Genomic DNA, 12,500 nt, shown 5'->3' on the forward strand with positions numbered 1-12,500 from the left:
CAACTCACCAAAGTTTCATCTCCAAGATAGTGAATAATGATATAAGCTTGTTTTTTTCTAGATATGGGCATCTCTGTATCCAGTGCTGTGACATCAACAAGTCTTTCCCAAGTCACTCGGGCAAATGCATCAGACTTTACTCCATCACTTGGATCAACAGACACATATTTGATCTGAAATAATTAAGCAAAATCTTTTATTACTTTTGATAAGTCTAGCCTACAATCTTAACTAATATATATAAACATGAGCAGAAAAATAAAACAGTAATAAAAAAGTAACTTGAAGAAAATTTACTTTTCGCACGACTGGTCGTTTGCCCCCAACATGTTTTACGTGTCCTTCACTCCAAGTCATGTTGTCATACATCATTTCTCTTCTTGCTGTTTGAGAATCAGAGAGAATGTGATAAAAAATAAAAATGATATACATGCATTAACCACACATTGAAATGGGGGGGGGGGGGGGAGCCCCAGAAATAAAGGATCACCACAATCAAATTTGACAGTTATGACTTCTTTTTATGAATATGATTATTTTCACCATGTACAATCAACGTAAAAATTACAATGATATGGATGCGAATTAAATAATATGCAACAACAGGTAAAATTATAAGAAAAAAAGAAAGGTTTTTACTTACTAATCGCCATTGATGGAGCTTTAACAATATAAACATCTCCAGCTTTTGGATCCTGGACTGGCAGATCACACAAGTGGTACATTGGTGGGTCATCTGCAATAACCATTTTTTCTAGATTTTAGTCATAAATTTCCACTGTGCATAGAAATGTAATTGAAAGAATATATCTTTATCCAATAAAAAGCTATATCAAAATCACAGATGTTTATTATGAACCCTATAGAAACAAATCTTGCAAATCAGAATTTCTTGTACTGGGAATCAAAAGCTATGGAAATAAAAATAATCCCATGAAAAATGAACTAGCAATTAGTGATGACACAAGTAACATATACATACTGATTATAGCTAGGGCATCTCTGTGAGTCATTGGTGCTGTGTAGGCTCTGTACAAAGGTCCATTTCCTTGTCCCTCAGGCTCTTCCTGTTGGGATGAAAATAATAAAAGTACATCAAGAAGTATCTCTACATGCATATAAACAGCTACCAAAACTGATGATTCAAACTTTTAGTCCCATAAACATACCTCAAAATTTGGCTTCTTCCCCACACATTGAACTTGGTGGCGAGGATCCCCAGGTATGTAGTGAATCACTCGTAATCCAGGCATACTCTCCCAGGCATAGTCATAGGTGTAACGCAGTAATCTGTGACTGATGTTGCCATCCTCTTCCTTGATATAGCTGTAAGTGCGTCTGTATTTTCCTTTCTTGTGTCCAGTTACATACCAGTTGTAGCAATCCATTCTTCTGACTTCTGATAATCAAATAATTATCCACAATATAAATTACAGTATTTACATATACTGAGAGAGAACCGTATTACATTACGTTCATATTCTTCAAATGGAAAAAAAGAAATATACTAATATCACACTAAAATACACTTAAAGTATAACTATACACACTACACCCTTCATACCTCCTTTTCTGTATGGTATTGCAACAACAAAGACATCTCCTGGCTGTGGATCTATAAGTGGCAGGAAGGAAATACGACTTATATCTGGGTAACCTGAAATTATAGAGAAATTTATATATCAAAACTAGAAAACAAATGCAATGATTATCAGAAGATTCTAATATTGAGAACATATTTTTGTTACGTATTGATAAAACAACTAATATCAATAAATGTTTTCTAAAAATATTCAATTCAAAACTGCTCTGTTTATAATCTCAAGTTAGAGCTGGTTGTTAAATATTCAAATTATCCTATTTAAGATATGGAACAAATAGTTACTGTAGATCTTATTCTGAAAACAATTTTTCACTTACACAACATATGATCAATCTGTTTCTCAGTCAGAATTTCCTGCTGCCTAACATAAACAATAGTCCGTGGTTCAGTAGTGGTTATTTGCAGGCGAGTGCGATGGAGCTGCTCCCCTTCTTCACAGTCATCTTTTTCTTCCTCTTCCTCCTAATGAAGAAAAACAGGATAAATTGTGTAACTATATCCTTTAAACAATGAACTGCACTTCCATTAGTATAAAGTCACTTTCTCATGATATTCATACACTTACGTTCCAGTCCTCTATACTTCGTGGCACAGCTCGGAATGAACCTGTTACTATCTTGTCATCATCTTTGAGTTCGGACTTGGGCTCTGGTAGCTCAATGACATTATTCAGTCTTCTCTTCTTGGGCAAAGGCTCTGATGGTTCTACCTCAAGGACCTACATTATGAGGGCAGCAACAGAAATTTTATTTAGAGGTTGTTGCCCATAAAAGCAATATTTAGCAATTTTTATACAAATATTTGTTTTTCTACATACTCTAGCTAGATACTTTCACCCAGCCTCTCCTTTATCTTTTTTTACTCCATTGAAAATATAGTTTTTCCCAGGGAAGGATAAAAATGATAAAATTACCATAATATTATTATATCATACAGATATTCTCCATATTTCCATATTCTATCTATACACTATAGTAGAAAAACCCACAATGCACAAACTAGATTTACTGATAATGAGACACTTCATATACTAATAAGGAAGAGGTGAGTTGCAAAGCAGGATCATATGAAGGCATACAAAGGTGTTCTCAGACCAACTGTCTGAAAATGCATTTAATAATATTTTATTAGTTTAAACTTTCATCTATAACATAAACATTTACAAGTATATGTTAATGCACATGTACTTGTACTGCATTAATGGAACATATTGATGCTTAGGTTATTAATGGAAGTTTAAACTAATAAACAGCTAACAAACACATTTCCTGGAAAATGGTCTGAGAACACCTATGGACATGCATACCCTTATATATATATATATATATATATATATATATATATATATATATATATATATATATATATATATATCTAGCTGTGAATCTTATATCTAGCTGTGAATCTTGCTATAATACAGTTTACTAAAAAAATATAAAATATTGATATCTTAGTTCGGTGCATCAAATTCACTGTCTACTGATGTATTTCCATAAAAAAAAACAAGATTCAATTGAACTGACATATGAGTATGTAAAATTTCAAGTAAAAATACCCCTTTCTTTCTCTCTTCATCAGAAAGTAATTCTTAACCTACAAACATGGGGGTGTTTTCATTTTAACTCTTCAGTGTTTGGCTGTTTTACTTTTTATTTTTTTGTATATTTTTCTCATAAAAGTAAGGGATATATTTAGTACATTAATTGTAGAAGCTTTCCTGAACTGCAAGCCAATATACATCCTGGACATGTATCTTTCAATAATATATTTGTAATCTATAATAACATATGAGCAAAAACTGTGAAATAAAAAAAAAAATGTGTATTCACTTGTGGTGATTAAACCAGTTGCCTGTCCTCAAAGTAATTAGAAATTTTGAAAATAAGTTTTTACCTTTTGGATAGTTATCTTTGGCAACCCCTGTGGGAAGAGTTCTTTCACAATGTTTGATGTGGAGATAGACCCAAAGGGAACTTCAATAGGGGTGAGGTTGCAGTCGCGCAGGTGCTCATCTTCTGGACGTGATGTGAGAAGGGACAACTGGTCCTCACACAAACCTTCAACCTCTCCTCCTAGATGGAGAAATATTCCAATCTTATTATCATTATACACATCTTTTATCTTAATAAGCATTCCTAGAGGAAAGAGATATTTGGAGTATGAAGGAGATAAGGCTAAATAAGTCACTATATGTGTTTAGAGTTAAAAAAAATCTTTAAGTTTCATGGTAAATAATATCATTTATGAAAATCATAAAACAATGTAGACTCAGGGATTAAAAATGTAAACATATATGTATCTATGTTCTTTTATATGTTGTTTTTTAAAGGAAAGCACTAAAAGATTACCTTCAAATAATCTTCATAATGCAATAATACCACATACTAATGGTTTATACTAATAAGACTCCTGTGTAAATGTGAATGAGTGTTGTATGTATGTATGTATGTGTATGTATGTGTGTGTGTGTGTGTGTGTGTGTGTGTGTGTGTGTGTGTGTGTGTGTGTGTGTGTGTGTGTGTGTGTGTGTGTGTGTGTGTGTGTGTGTGTGTGTGTGTACATGTGCATACATGCATGGCTGTTTTGACTTGTTCATCAAATTTTGTCCTTAGAAACACATTAGAAAAGAAAATATACTGGATAATTTACCTAATTCTGCAAAAGTTTGATTGAGGTTATCAGTGTCCATAATATTAGATCCTAAGCCTGCTAAGATGGAGCCAACTGCTTCTGTGGCAGCATCTCGCGGTCCAATGTCCGAAAGAGACAGATGAGCATCATGACCACCAACTGAATCAATATCTAGAGAGCTTCCAGTCTTCTTCCTAATGTACTCCAATTTCTTCTGACGCTCCTCTTCCTCAGCCTGAAGGAAGTGATTTAATGTTATAATTACTTTTTACTTATAAGTAATCTCTACAAAGCATAAATTATCTTCATTTTAAAAAACTGGATAACATTCATTGCTGATTGCTGTCTTCCTGTCTAAATAATGAGAAAAATTGTAAACATATGCTGAAGATTACAAACCTTAGCTTTGTCATAATAAGGTCTGCAGTCCCCAAGGTAATGTATAACTGTCCTGTTCTTGATAAGAGGGGTGTGGTAGGTGAGGCGAGCAAAGAGTCCTTCTGGCTCCCATGTAATAAGGTAGGATGTTTCCATCAGGCCATAGTCATTGGAAGACAGTCGAATGTCACCTACTGTCTTCCAGCGGAACAAGTCCAACTTCTCTGAAAACAATGTTGAAAGAAAAGAATTGAGAGACAAAATAATTGAAATGAAATATTGCATAAACATTACCATAGCACAAACCTTTCTCACTGAAGTAAAAGTTGGATTTTGTTTTTCCATAACGTACCTTTGGCACCAACATTTATAACATAAACACCTCCAGGTTGAGGCTCAGTGAGTGGTTCAGATAACCCTCCTCCAGCATTAAGCAGTTCCCATATGTGGCTTGGAGGAAGAGCACTGTTAGTTAACAACTGAGAGTGCTGACCAAAGTTTACATCCCCCAAGGACAAGAGAGAGTGTGTTTGGGCACGGACCTGTGAAAACACGGTTTTCTTGTCATAAAATAATCAGTTGCAACACTGGTGAATGTGACATAAAATTACTTTACTTCTGTACTTCTTGATCATGTTTGCAATTAAATTGATAAAAGTCTTGATAAACAAAAATAATGCTCAAAAAGTATGGTAATTATTTGTAACAGAGCAGTGGTTCTGTTCTTAGTGAAAGATTTATAATTCCTCTTCCCACTCTACTTGAATTTACCAGTTAAAATAATGACTTTGCACAAACAAAATTTTTTATGAAAAATTTTCTATCATTTATTTGCTGCTCCAAGATATAATACCCACAAATTATAAACAGAAAACACTAAAATGTTACTTACAGGGACAATAGCACTTTTAATTTCCAGCATCATTTCATTATCTTTGGTTGGAATATAATGGACTAGCATGAGATCTGCATTGACTTTGAGGTGCACATAATCTATGCGGATGAGAGGGGGTGCCCATGTTTGCTTCTTGTGCCTCAGTAATCCCCAGCGCCACAAAACTAGGGGGTCCTTCCGAGGTATAGGCTGCCATCCTTTCTGGGTCCATTTGTAGGAGTCTATAGCTGCTTTAGCTGTAATCAGCAGATGAAGGCATTAATTGCATAACAAATGTATCTGTGCATATACATGAATATATAAATCAATTAATATACGCTCATACATACAGAAACACACAGAAGTTGCCAAAAAGAAAATACACTATATATATCTGAGATATATGTCTTGCCTGCTTTTCTTATGTCATTTCTATTCAAAAGTGAACTAAATATTCAATATCCAGTTATTATACTATTTACTGTATTATTCATAAAATTAACAAAGGGTGCTGAAATTTGAAAAAAGTTCAAAAAAAGTTTCTATATCCTTTGACATGAATGTTAAATAACATACAGTGTTAACAATTCATACAAGTGATAAAATGTATTCACTCTCTACTTACTGCCAGAGGGTTTTGTTACTAAATATGCCTCTCCTGCCTCAGGATTCTTTATAGGAATTTGTGTTTTACGACTCCGATCAAGATTTTCTGTAATACAAAATTGTTAAGTTGGTGTTTATTTTCATAGTGTTCATCTATTTCTGTTCTGAAAGCAATATACAAAATAAATTTGTAAATACCAATATATAACTCCTAATAAAAAGAAAACAATTCTGATTTATGATCTTGTTCTTCCTATCTTAGAGATGCCTTCATATTTGTATCTGATACTATGATATACAAAATTTCAAAAAACAAATATCATACACCTCAGCCACGGAATATATTATAAATTCAGCATACCTAGGAGACGAACTATCCTCTTCTTCATCATCCGGTGGCCATAAAGGTAGAGACCCGGTTTATCTATAATGCGAAATATAAGGTTATCATTTTAAAAACTGCTAGTTTTAAGTCATTAATAATGAATATATTCATACATATCATACATGAAGTCTGAAATAAAAGAAAGGATTATTGATTACCTGCAGTTATCCACTCCAAAGCAAGAATTTGAAATAATTTATTACCAACGTAGCAAACGACTAGAAGACACCATCATACTTATCACATGCAAAAAATGGAAACAAGAGGTATTAATCATCACCTGGAGCTATTAGTTCCTCCTTGTCATCAGGGAGGTTGTGTGGATCAAGCTTAACTGTAATGTCAAGGTCCTCTAGCTTGAGTGGCATACAACCAACATCTCTCATGTGGTGGCTGCTGATCCTGTACAGCTTCTCTTCCGCCAGTGCATATTCTGAGCTCAAGTAGGCCTTCCGTTTGCCTTTCTTCCCTGTTCATCAGAAAATATCACATGGCTATTCACGTATGTCTTGAACTCATGGGCACATATACATCAAAATTCATAACTGTATGACTAACTAATTTCTCCTAAATTATGAGATGAATATGACAACATACTAAACATACCATTTTAACAAAAGAATAACCCTTACACAATCCCTTGGTTATATATGCTGGTTCTCCTGTGTATTCATCAATCACTATCTCACATTCTTTAATGAGATATGGTCTTGTGTCCCCTAAGTAATGCACCAAAACTTTGTGGGGAACCTTGGGCGATGTGTAACATAACCTCAGGAGATATGGTTGTGCATCACTGATCTTCTCACAAACCTCAACTATTTGGTACAGTCTTGGCTGAATCTGGATTCTTCCCAGTTCTTCCCAAACCAGTAAATCTGGTGATTCATCTGGAAAAATATAGTATAATTGAAAGAGCTGTAAAACAATCTCCAATTGCTGCAAAAAATCATATTATGATATAAATTGTAGAAGGTTTATCTCTGAAACTTAGACTTTTTAAAATAAGAAAATTATGATATCCTTTTTCACAAAAAAAAAAAAAAAAAAAAGTTGAGGTAATAACAATAACAATAACAATAATAACATTAATAATAATAATAATAATAATAATAATAATAATAATAATAATAATAATAATAATAATAACAATAATAATAACAATAACAACAAAAACAATAATAATAACAACAATAATAATAATAATAATAATAATAATAATAATAATAATAATAATAATAATAATAATAACAGTAACAAGAAAAACAACAATAATAATAATAATAATAATAATAATAATAATAATAATAATAATAACAAAAACAATAACAATAATAACAATAAACAACAGTCTATATCATTATTCTACTTATGTTTCTTCTGATCATTTGCACACTGTGCCTACACATTATCACTATTGTTATTATTACCAACTTCTGTTCTGAGGCAAGTACACTATAATGAGGTAGTTAAGGTATCAGTTTATTAACAACTATTATTTGGATACTTTCGAAGTTGTGAGGTAGATGGGGAAGGGGAAAGTACAATAGATAAGAAAGGGGTCTTAAAGAGGAAAGGGGGGGAGAAGAAGAAAGGACGGGGATGAAGGCTTAAGGAGGAAAGAAGGGGAAGGGAGAGTAAGGGGCTTAAACAGAAAGGGGAGGTGAGTAAGGGGAAGGAGGATGGGAAAGGGGATGGGTATGGGGATAGGGAGGGAGGAGGAAGAGGGGATGAGGGAGAGAAGGAGGGAAGGGGTTAAGGGAATGAAGAAAGTGGGGGAGATTAAGGAGGAAGAGGAGGGAAGGGGGAGGAGGCAGATGTAGGGCTTAAAGTGGAAGGGGAGGAGTGAATGTAAGGAAGATCTATAATAATGATAATAATAATAATAATAATAATAATAATAATAATAATAATAATAATGATGATAATAATAATAATAATAATATCATTATTATTATTAATGGTAATAATGATATTAGTAATAGTAATAGTAATAATAATAATAATAATAATCATCATCATCATTATCATAATAATAATAACAGAATATAACAACAACACTAATAACAATGATGATATAAATAATAAGAGGAGCTTACATTTGGTACTGAGGTAAACACCCCCAGGTTGAGGGTTGATGATTTCCATCCTAACGAGACCTGTAAGACTGGCATGTTGAGCATCTCTGGTCAGCAGGTCCCACACTGTGATGGGTTTGAGGCGACTCGAAGAAACATATAGAGGTGCCTCTGACTCCAGTTCCATGTTTTCCCAGCCCTCCCTTGCCAGCTCAGATGTCAGTTGGAGCTGAAACAATAATGTAGCATGCCATTTACTTTATACCTTACTGGGCACTATATACTTTGTAAAACTTAAAAGTCAACTTTCTATAAGAAACACATATTGCAAATCTATGTTAGTTACAAACATGAAAGTATACCTGTTTGGCAGCATTTGAAATAACAATAAATTCCCTGAATTCTCTTGTAGGCATGTAGTGTACAACTCTGAGGTCAGAGGAGGCTGTCGTGTGCTTGAACTCATGTCTCATTAGGGCTGTACACATGGCAGTGCGTGCCATCTTCATTGGACAGTGGAAGCAGAGCAGCTTTGTCTCTGAGTTGCTTACTCCTAAAGGCCACCTCTTGAAGCCTTTGTCTGTCCATCTGTAGTTGTCTATTACTTCTATGAAATTGAAAACAATAAATTTCCAAGGAAAAAGAGAAAAATACATAAAGAATACAAATGTTTTATAAACTCAAACTCTCATTGATAAAAAAATAGGGATTTTCTCCAAGTTTAAACATCAAAACAAGTATGTTATGCTAAAGTTATTTGTTTTTTTACTTTTAAAAAAGTAAATTGCTTTCAAGAACAGGAACTAAACCTACTGGCATTATCTTCTGATGGTAACCTCAGAAGGTACACCTGGAACGGCTGTGGGTTAAGTATAGGAGCACTGACGATTCTTTTCTCATCAGGATTGGAGAGCATTGCAGCCACCAATGACAGTGTCAAGTTTGAATTGGATTCTGTGTATATCTTTTTGCTCCGTTCTGCTTCTTCTGATTTTGCAGACTGGAAATAAATCCGGTTATGTTGCCAATATTATGTTCAAAACCCATTAGCCTGCTTGTATATAAACAAACTGATTGGACCCTAACCTAAAATCAAACAAGAGATCTGAGCCTAACAGTAAAAAAGGTTAGATCTTTGGAAATACTGCAAACCAAGAATTATCTTCTTTTTTTTCATGATAAAAGCAAATTATCCTATCTCTACTACAATATGCCTACTATATATGAAACAATACTAGTTTGTAATTGCAAACTGGTTTTGCTTATATCCTAAAGTATAATAGATAATAGATAATAGATAACTCAGTTAAACAGAATACTGTTATTTGTAGCTTCCTAATATTTATAAGACAAGAACACCAAATACAAAGAGAGAATAACCCCTGCTGTAATACCTTCTGTTTCATCTTTCCACGTCCAATGTTGCCCTTTTCATAATGCACAATGCACAACTGAGGCACGTTCTCAACAAGGGTAAAAACTGACTTTGCTGCAGGAGGGAGTGGATGCGTGAATACCATTTTGGAATCTCGTAGTGTAAACCTTTCCATGAGTATATTATGAGCCTTATAGTAGTACTCCCTCACCCAGGGAACTGAATCACTAAATGGAACTGTAAAAGAATGATAAATCTTAAATTAAATAAAATACTAACAGTACACTGATCCACTATATCATATCATACACTGTCTATGTTTTACATTTAACTTTAGATATAGTGCAAGTGATAAACCTGTGTAAATGATCTTCAACTCAAAGAAATACTTACCAAAATTCTTATCAAGGACATACATATCTCCATATTGAGGTGTTTTTATCTCATCTTTATATACAGTAATTTCTCCTGCCTCCACTTTTTCTGTAAAGGAAAAGGAAAAAAATAAAGTATTAGGATGACTATCAAATGTTATACAGATGCTACTGCTATCATATAAAAACGTTAAATGTCCAAATGCATAACAAATCTTCCTTACTAAATATTTCATCTGCATCAGCATGGTACAGCTTCCCTTTAGTATAAATGCGGAAAGGCTGGGGCTCATCTGAAAAAAAACGAAATAAAAACAGACACAGTTACAGTAAGTAAGAAGTGATTTACAGCAGTTAGCAACAGCATTCATAATCCTTCAGATATAAATTTTTCTTTATAATACTATATTTATCTAAGGTGCTTTACTACGCAACAACAGAATCTCTGAAGGAATCTGTGTACCTCACTGAGTCATATGTATAAAAATAGCAGAATCAGTGATAACTAGTATTTTCTTTCTCAGTGTGGCAGCTTTCCAAATTGGATTAGCTATAACAAAAATGTAAATAAATAAAATAAATTAATCAATAATAACAACTGTGTTTTAGTTCTCACCATCTGCATATTCCCTTTTTCTCCCTTCCTTTTGCCCTTCTCTAAAGGCCTTCTTCCCTTTGGTTTTCAGCTCCCCTTCACTTGTCAGTCCCCTATGCCTTGGCCGTCCAGGAGACTTTCCCTTCTTCTCTGTATTCAACTTAGTTTCCTGAGTGTTCTTTGCTGATGTGCTTGCTATGCTTTCACTTGCATGGAGAGCATTAATCTTCAGATCGTCAAAGCATTCTGATATGGTCTCTGGATCATCTAATAATTGCAGGACAGAGTCTGAGCTTGGGGTATCAGACCCAGCCAAGACAACAGGAGACTTCAAGCCAGATGACTCTAGGGTGAGGTAGTGGACCATGCAGAATTTGGCATGTGTTTTTGATTTGTAAATCAGCTGGAAGATGAGTTGTAATCAGTTAATACTTTTAATAAGTTTTGTTTTGCAATTTAGCAGGAAGATGAACTGTAATTAGCTAATACTTTTTAAAAAAATTGTGAGTACTTTTTCTTTGATTATAAGTCACCTCAACCACAGCCAAATAGATTTTAATCATAACCACCTGGGGGTTTGTGTTTTACAAATGATCTCTTGAATAACTAAAGCAAATTAAAACTTAAGAGAAAGAGCTGCCCTATATTCATACACAAAGGTGCATTTCTATACTTGGTTTTAGTCATGAAAGGTAAAATTGCAGAAGCTAAGGTATAATGACAAAAAGTACACTAAACTACACTGAAAACAGTTCTGATGATCTAGTATGTTATATAAAGACTGTAAAAGGATATATAAAAAAAAAAAATACATTTTACATACCAATTGTGATTATATAAGAAGTCTGTACCTAAAGATAATACCTGAAATTACCAAAATCAATAAATAGCAATAGTCTCTTTCTGCAAACTCACCATGACATCAGGCTGCTTATCTTGTAGATCAAAACAATCCTGTGGCATTGTGGTGCGATCATACCATGTGACAGTCAAGCCAGGCATGTTTTGCTGAGGGAAGCTACTTTTCATTGACCACAACTCGGTATCACTAAGGGCTGAAATAGATTTCAAAATTAATCCCATTCAATTTCAATGTACACCAGACCAAAAACTGCTAATCCATTTTCTCCGGTATATTTCAATATCTTAACCTATGCCAACAGGAGCTTCATGTGCCAAAATGGACCATGTGCCAAGTACCACATCAGATACATAGGAAACATAATTTTCCCACCCTCTACATACCATTCATGCCATGGTAAGTACATACATGACACAAGGGATTATAGGAAAGCAATAGTATTCCTATATGAACTTGACAATCTTAAAAATCTTATCATTACTTCCACTACAAATTTACATGAAACCAGGCTATTAGTCAATTTACTTAGATATAACTGATTATCAGCTGTATATATAAATAACGATACTTTGTGTGATTTTATTTGTTTTGGAACTTACCAACTTCATCAGCTAGAGCAAAGACATCTCCTGATTTTGCTATCAAAACTTGAGAAGTATATACCAGCATCTTTCCTTGAATGATCTTCTCTGAAATCCAAATGCAGTCATGATATATCTAATTATATAATATAAACTTG

At 33.7% G+C, this 12,500-nt stretch overlaps 1 protein-coding gene across 3 annotated transcripts in view; it reads right to left on the minus strand.

Annotated features, from left to right (window-relative positions):
* Positions 1 to 12,500, minus strand: part of LOC125036022 — a 22,701-nt gene that overhangs the window by 5,104 nt on the left and 5,097 nt on the right. For all 3 annotated transcript variants that reach the window (XR_007115856.1, XR_007115855.1, XM_047628376.1), the window contains exons 6-31: positions 12,361 to 12,450; positions 11,815 to 11,954; positions 10,921 to 11,302; positions 10,529 to 10,597; positions 10,324 to 10,413; positions 9,950 to 10,167; positions 9,369 to 9,555; positions 8,918 to 9,162; positions 8,577 to 8,784; positions 7,110 to 7,367; positions 6,758 to 6,946; positions 6,454 to 6,516; positions 6,112 to 6,198; positions 5,505 to 5,743; positions 4,965 to 5,154; positions 4,634 to 4,836; positions 4,253 to 4,469; positions 3,497 to 3,675; positions 2,169 to 2,321; positions 1,921 to 2,065; positions 1,565 to 1,657; positions 1,170 to 1,399; positions 983 to 1,067; positions 644 to 736; positions 298 to 383; positions 9 to 173 (exon numbers count right to left, since the gene is read on the minus strand). Coding sequence is in view for 1 of the 3 variants with exons in the window: in XM_047628376.1 (XP_047484332.1) it covers positions 9 to 173; positions 298 to 383; positions 644 to 736; positions 983 to 1,067; positions 1,170 to 1,399; positions 1,565 to 1,657; positions 1,921 to 2,065; positions 2,169 to 2,321; positions 3,497 to 3,675; positions 4,253 to 4,469; positions 4,634 to 4,836; positions 4,965 to 5,154; positions 5,505 to 5,743; positions 6,112 to 6,198; positions 6,454 to 6,516; positions 6,758 to 6,946; positions 7,110 to 7,367; positions 8,577 to 8,784; positions 8,918 to 9,162; positions 9,369 to 9,555; positions 9,950 to 10,167; positions 10,324 to 10,413; positions 10,529 to 10,597; positions 10,921 to 11,302; positions 11,815 to 11,954; positions 12,361 to 12,450 (4,304 nt within the window). In the remaining 2 variants the exon portion in view is untranslated. The remainder of the gene's footprint in view (positions 1 to 8; positions 174 to 297; positions 384 to 643; positions 737 to 982; positions 1,068 to 1,169; positions 1,400 to 1,564; positions 1,658 to 1,920; positions 2,066 to 2,168; positions 2,322 to 3,496; positions 3,676 to 4,252; positions 4,470 to 4,633; positions 4,837 to 4,964; positions 5,155 to 5,504; positions 5,744 to 6,111; positions 6,199 to 6,453; positions 6,517 to 6,757; positions 6,947 to 7,109; positions 7,368 to 8,576; positions 8,785 to 8,917; positions 9,163 to 9,368; positions 9,556 to 9,949; positions 10,168 to 10,323; positions 10,414 to 10,528; positions 10,598 to 10,920; positions 11,303 to 11,814; positions 11,955 to 12,360; positions 12,451 to 12,500) is intronic.

This window comes from Penaeus chinensis, chromosome 20 (assembly GCF_019202785.1).
Source record: "Penaeus chinensis breed Huanghai No. 1 chromosome 20, ASM1920278v2, whole genome shotgun sequence".
NCBI classification, from domain to species: Eukaryota; Metazoa; Arthropoda; class Malacostraca; order Decapoda; family Penaeidae; genus Penaeus; species Penaeus chinensis.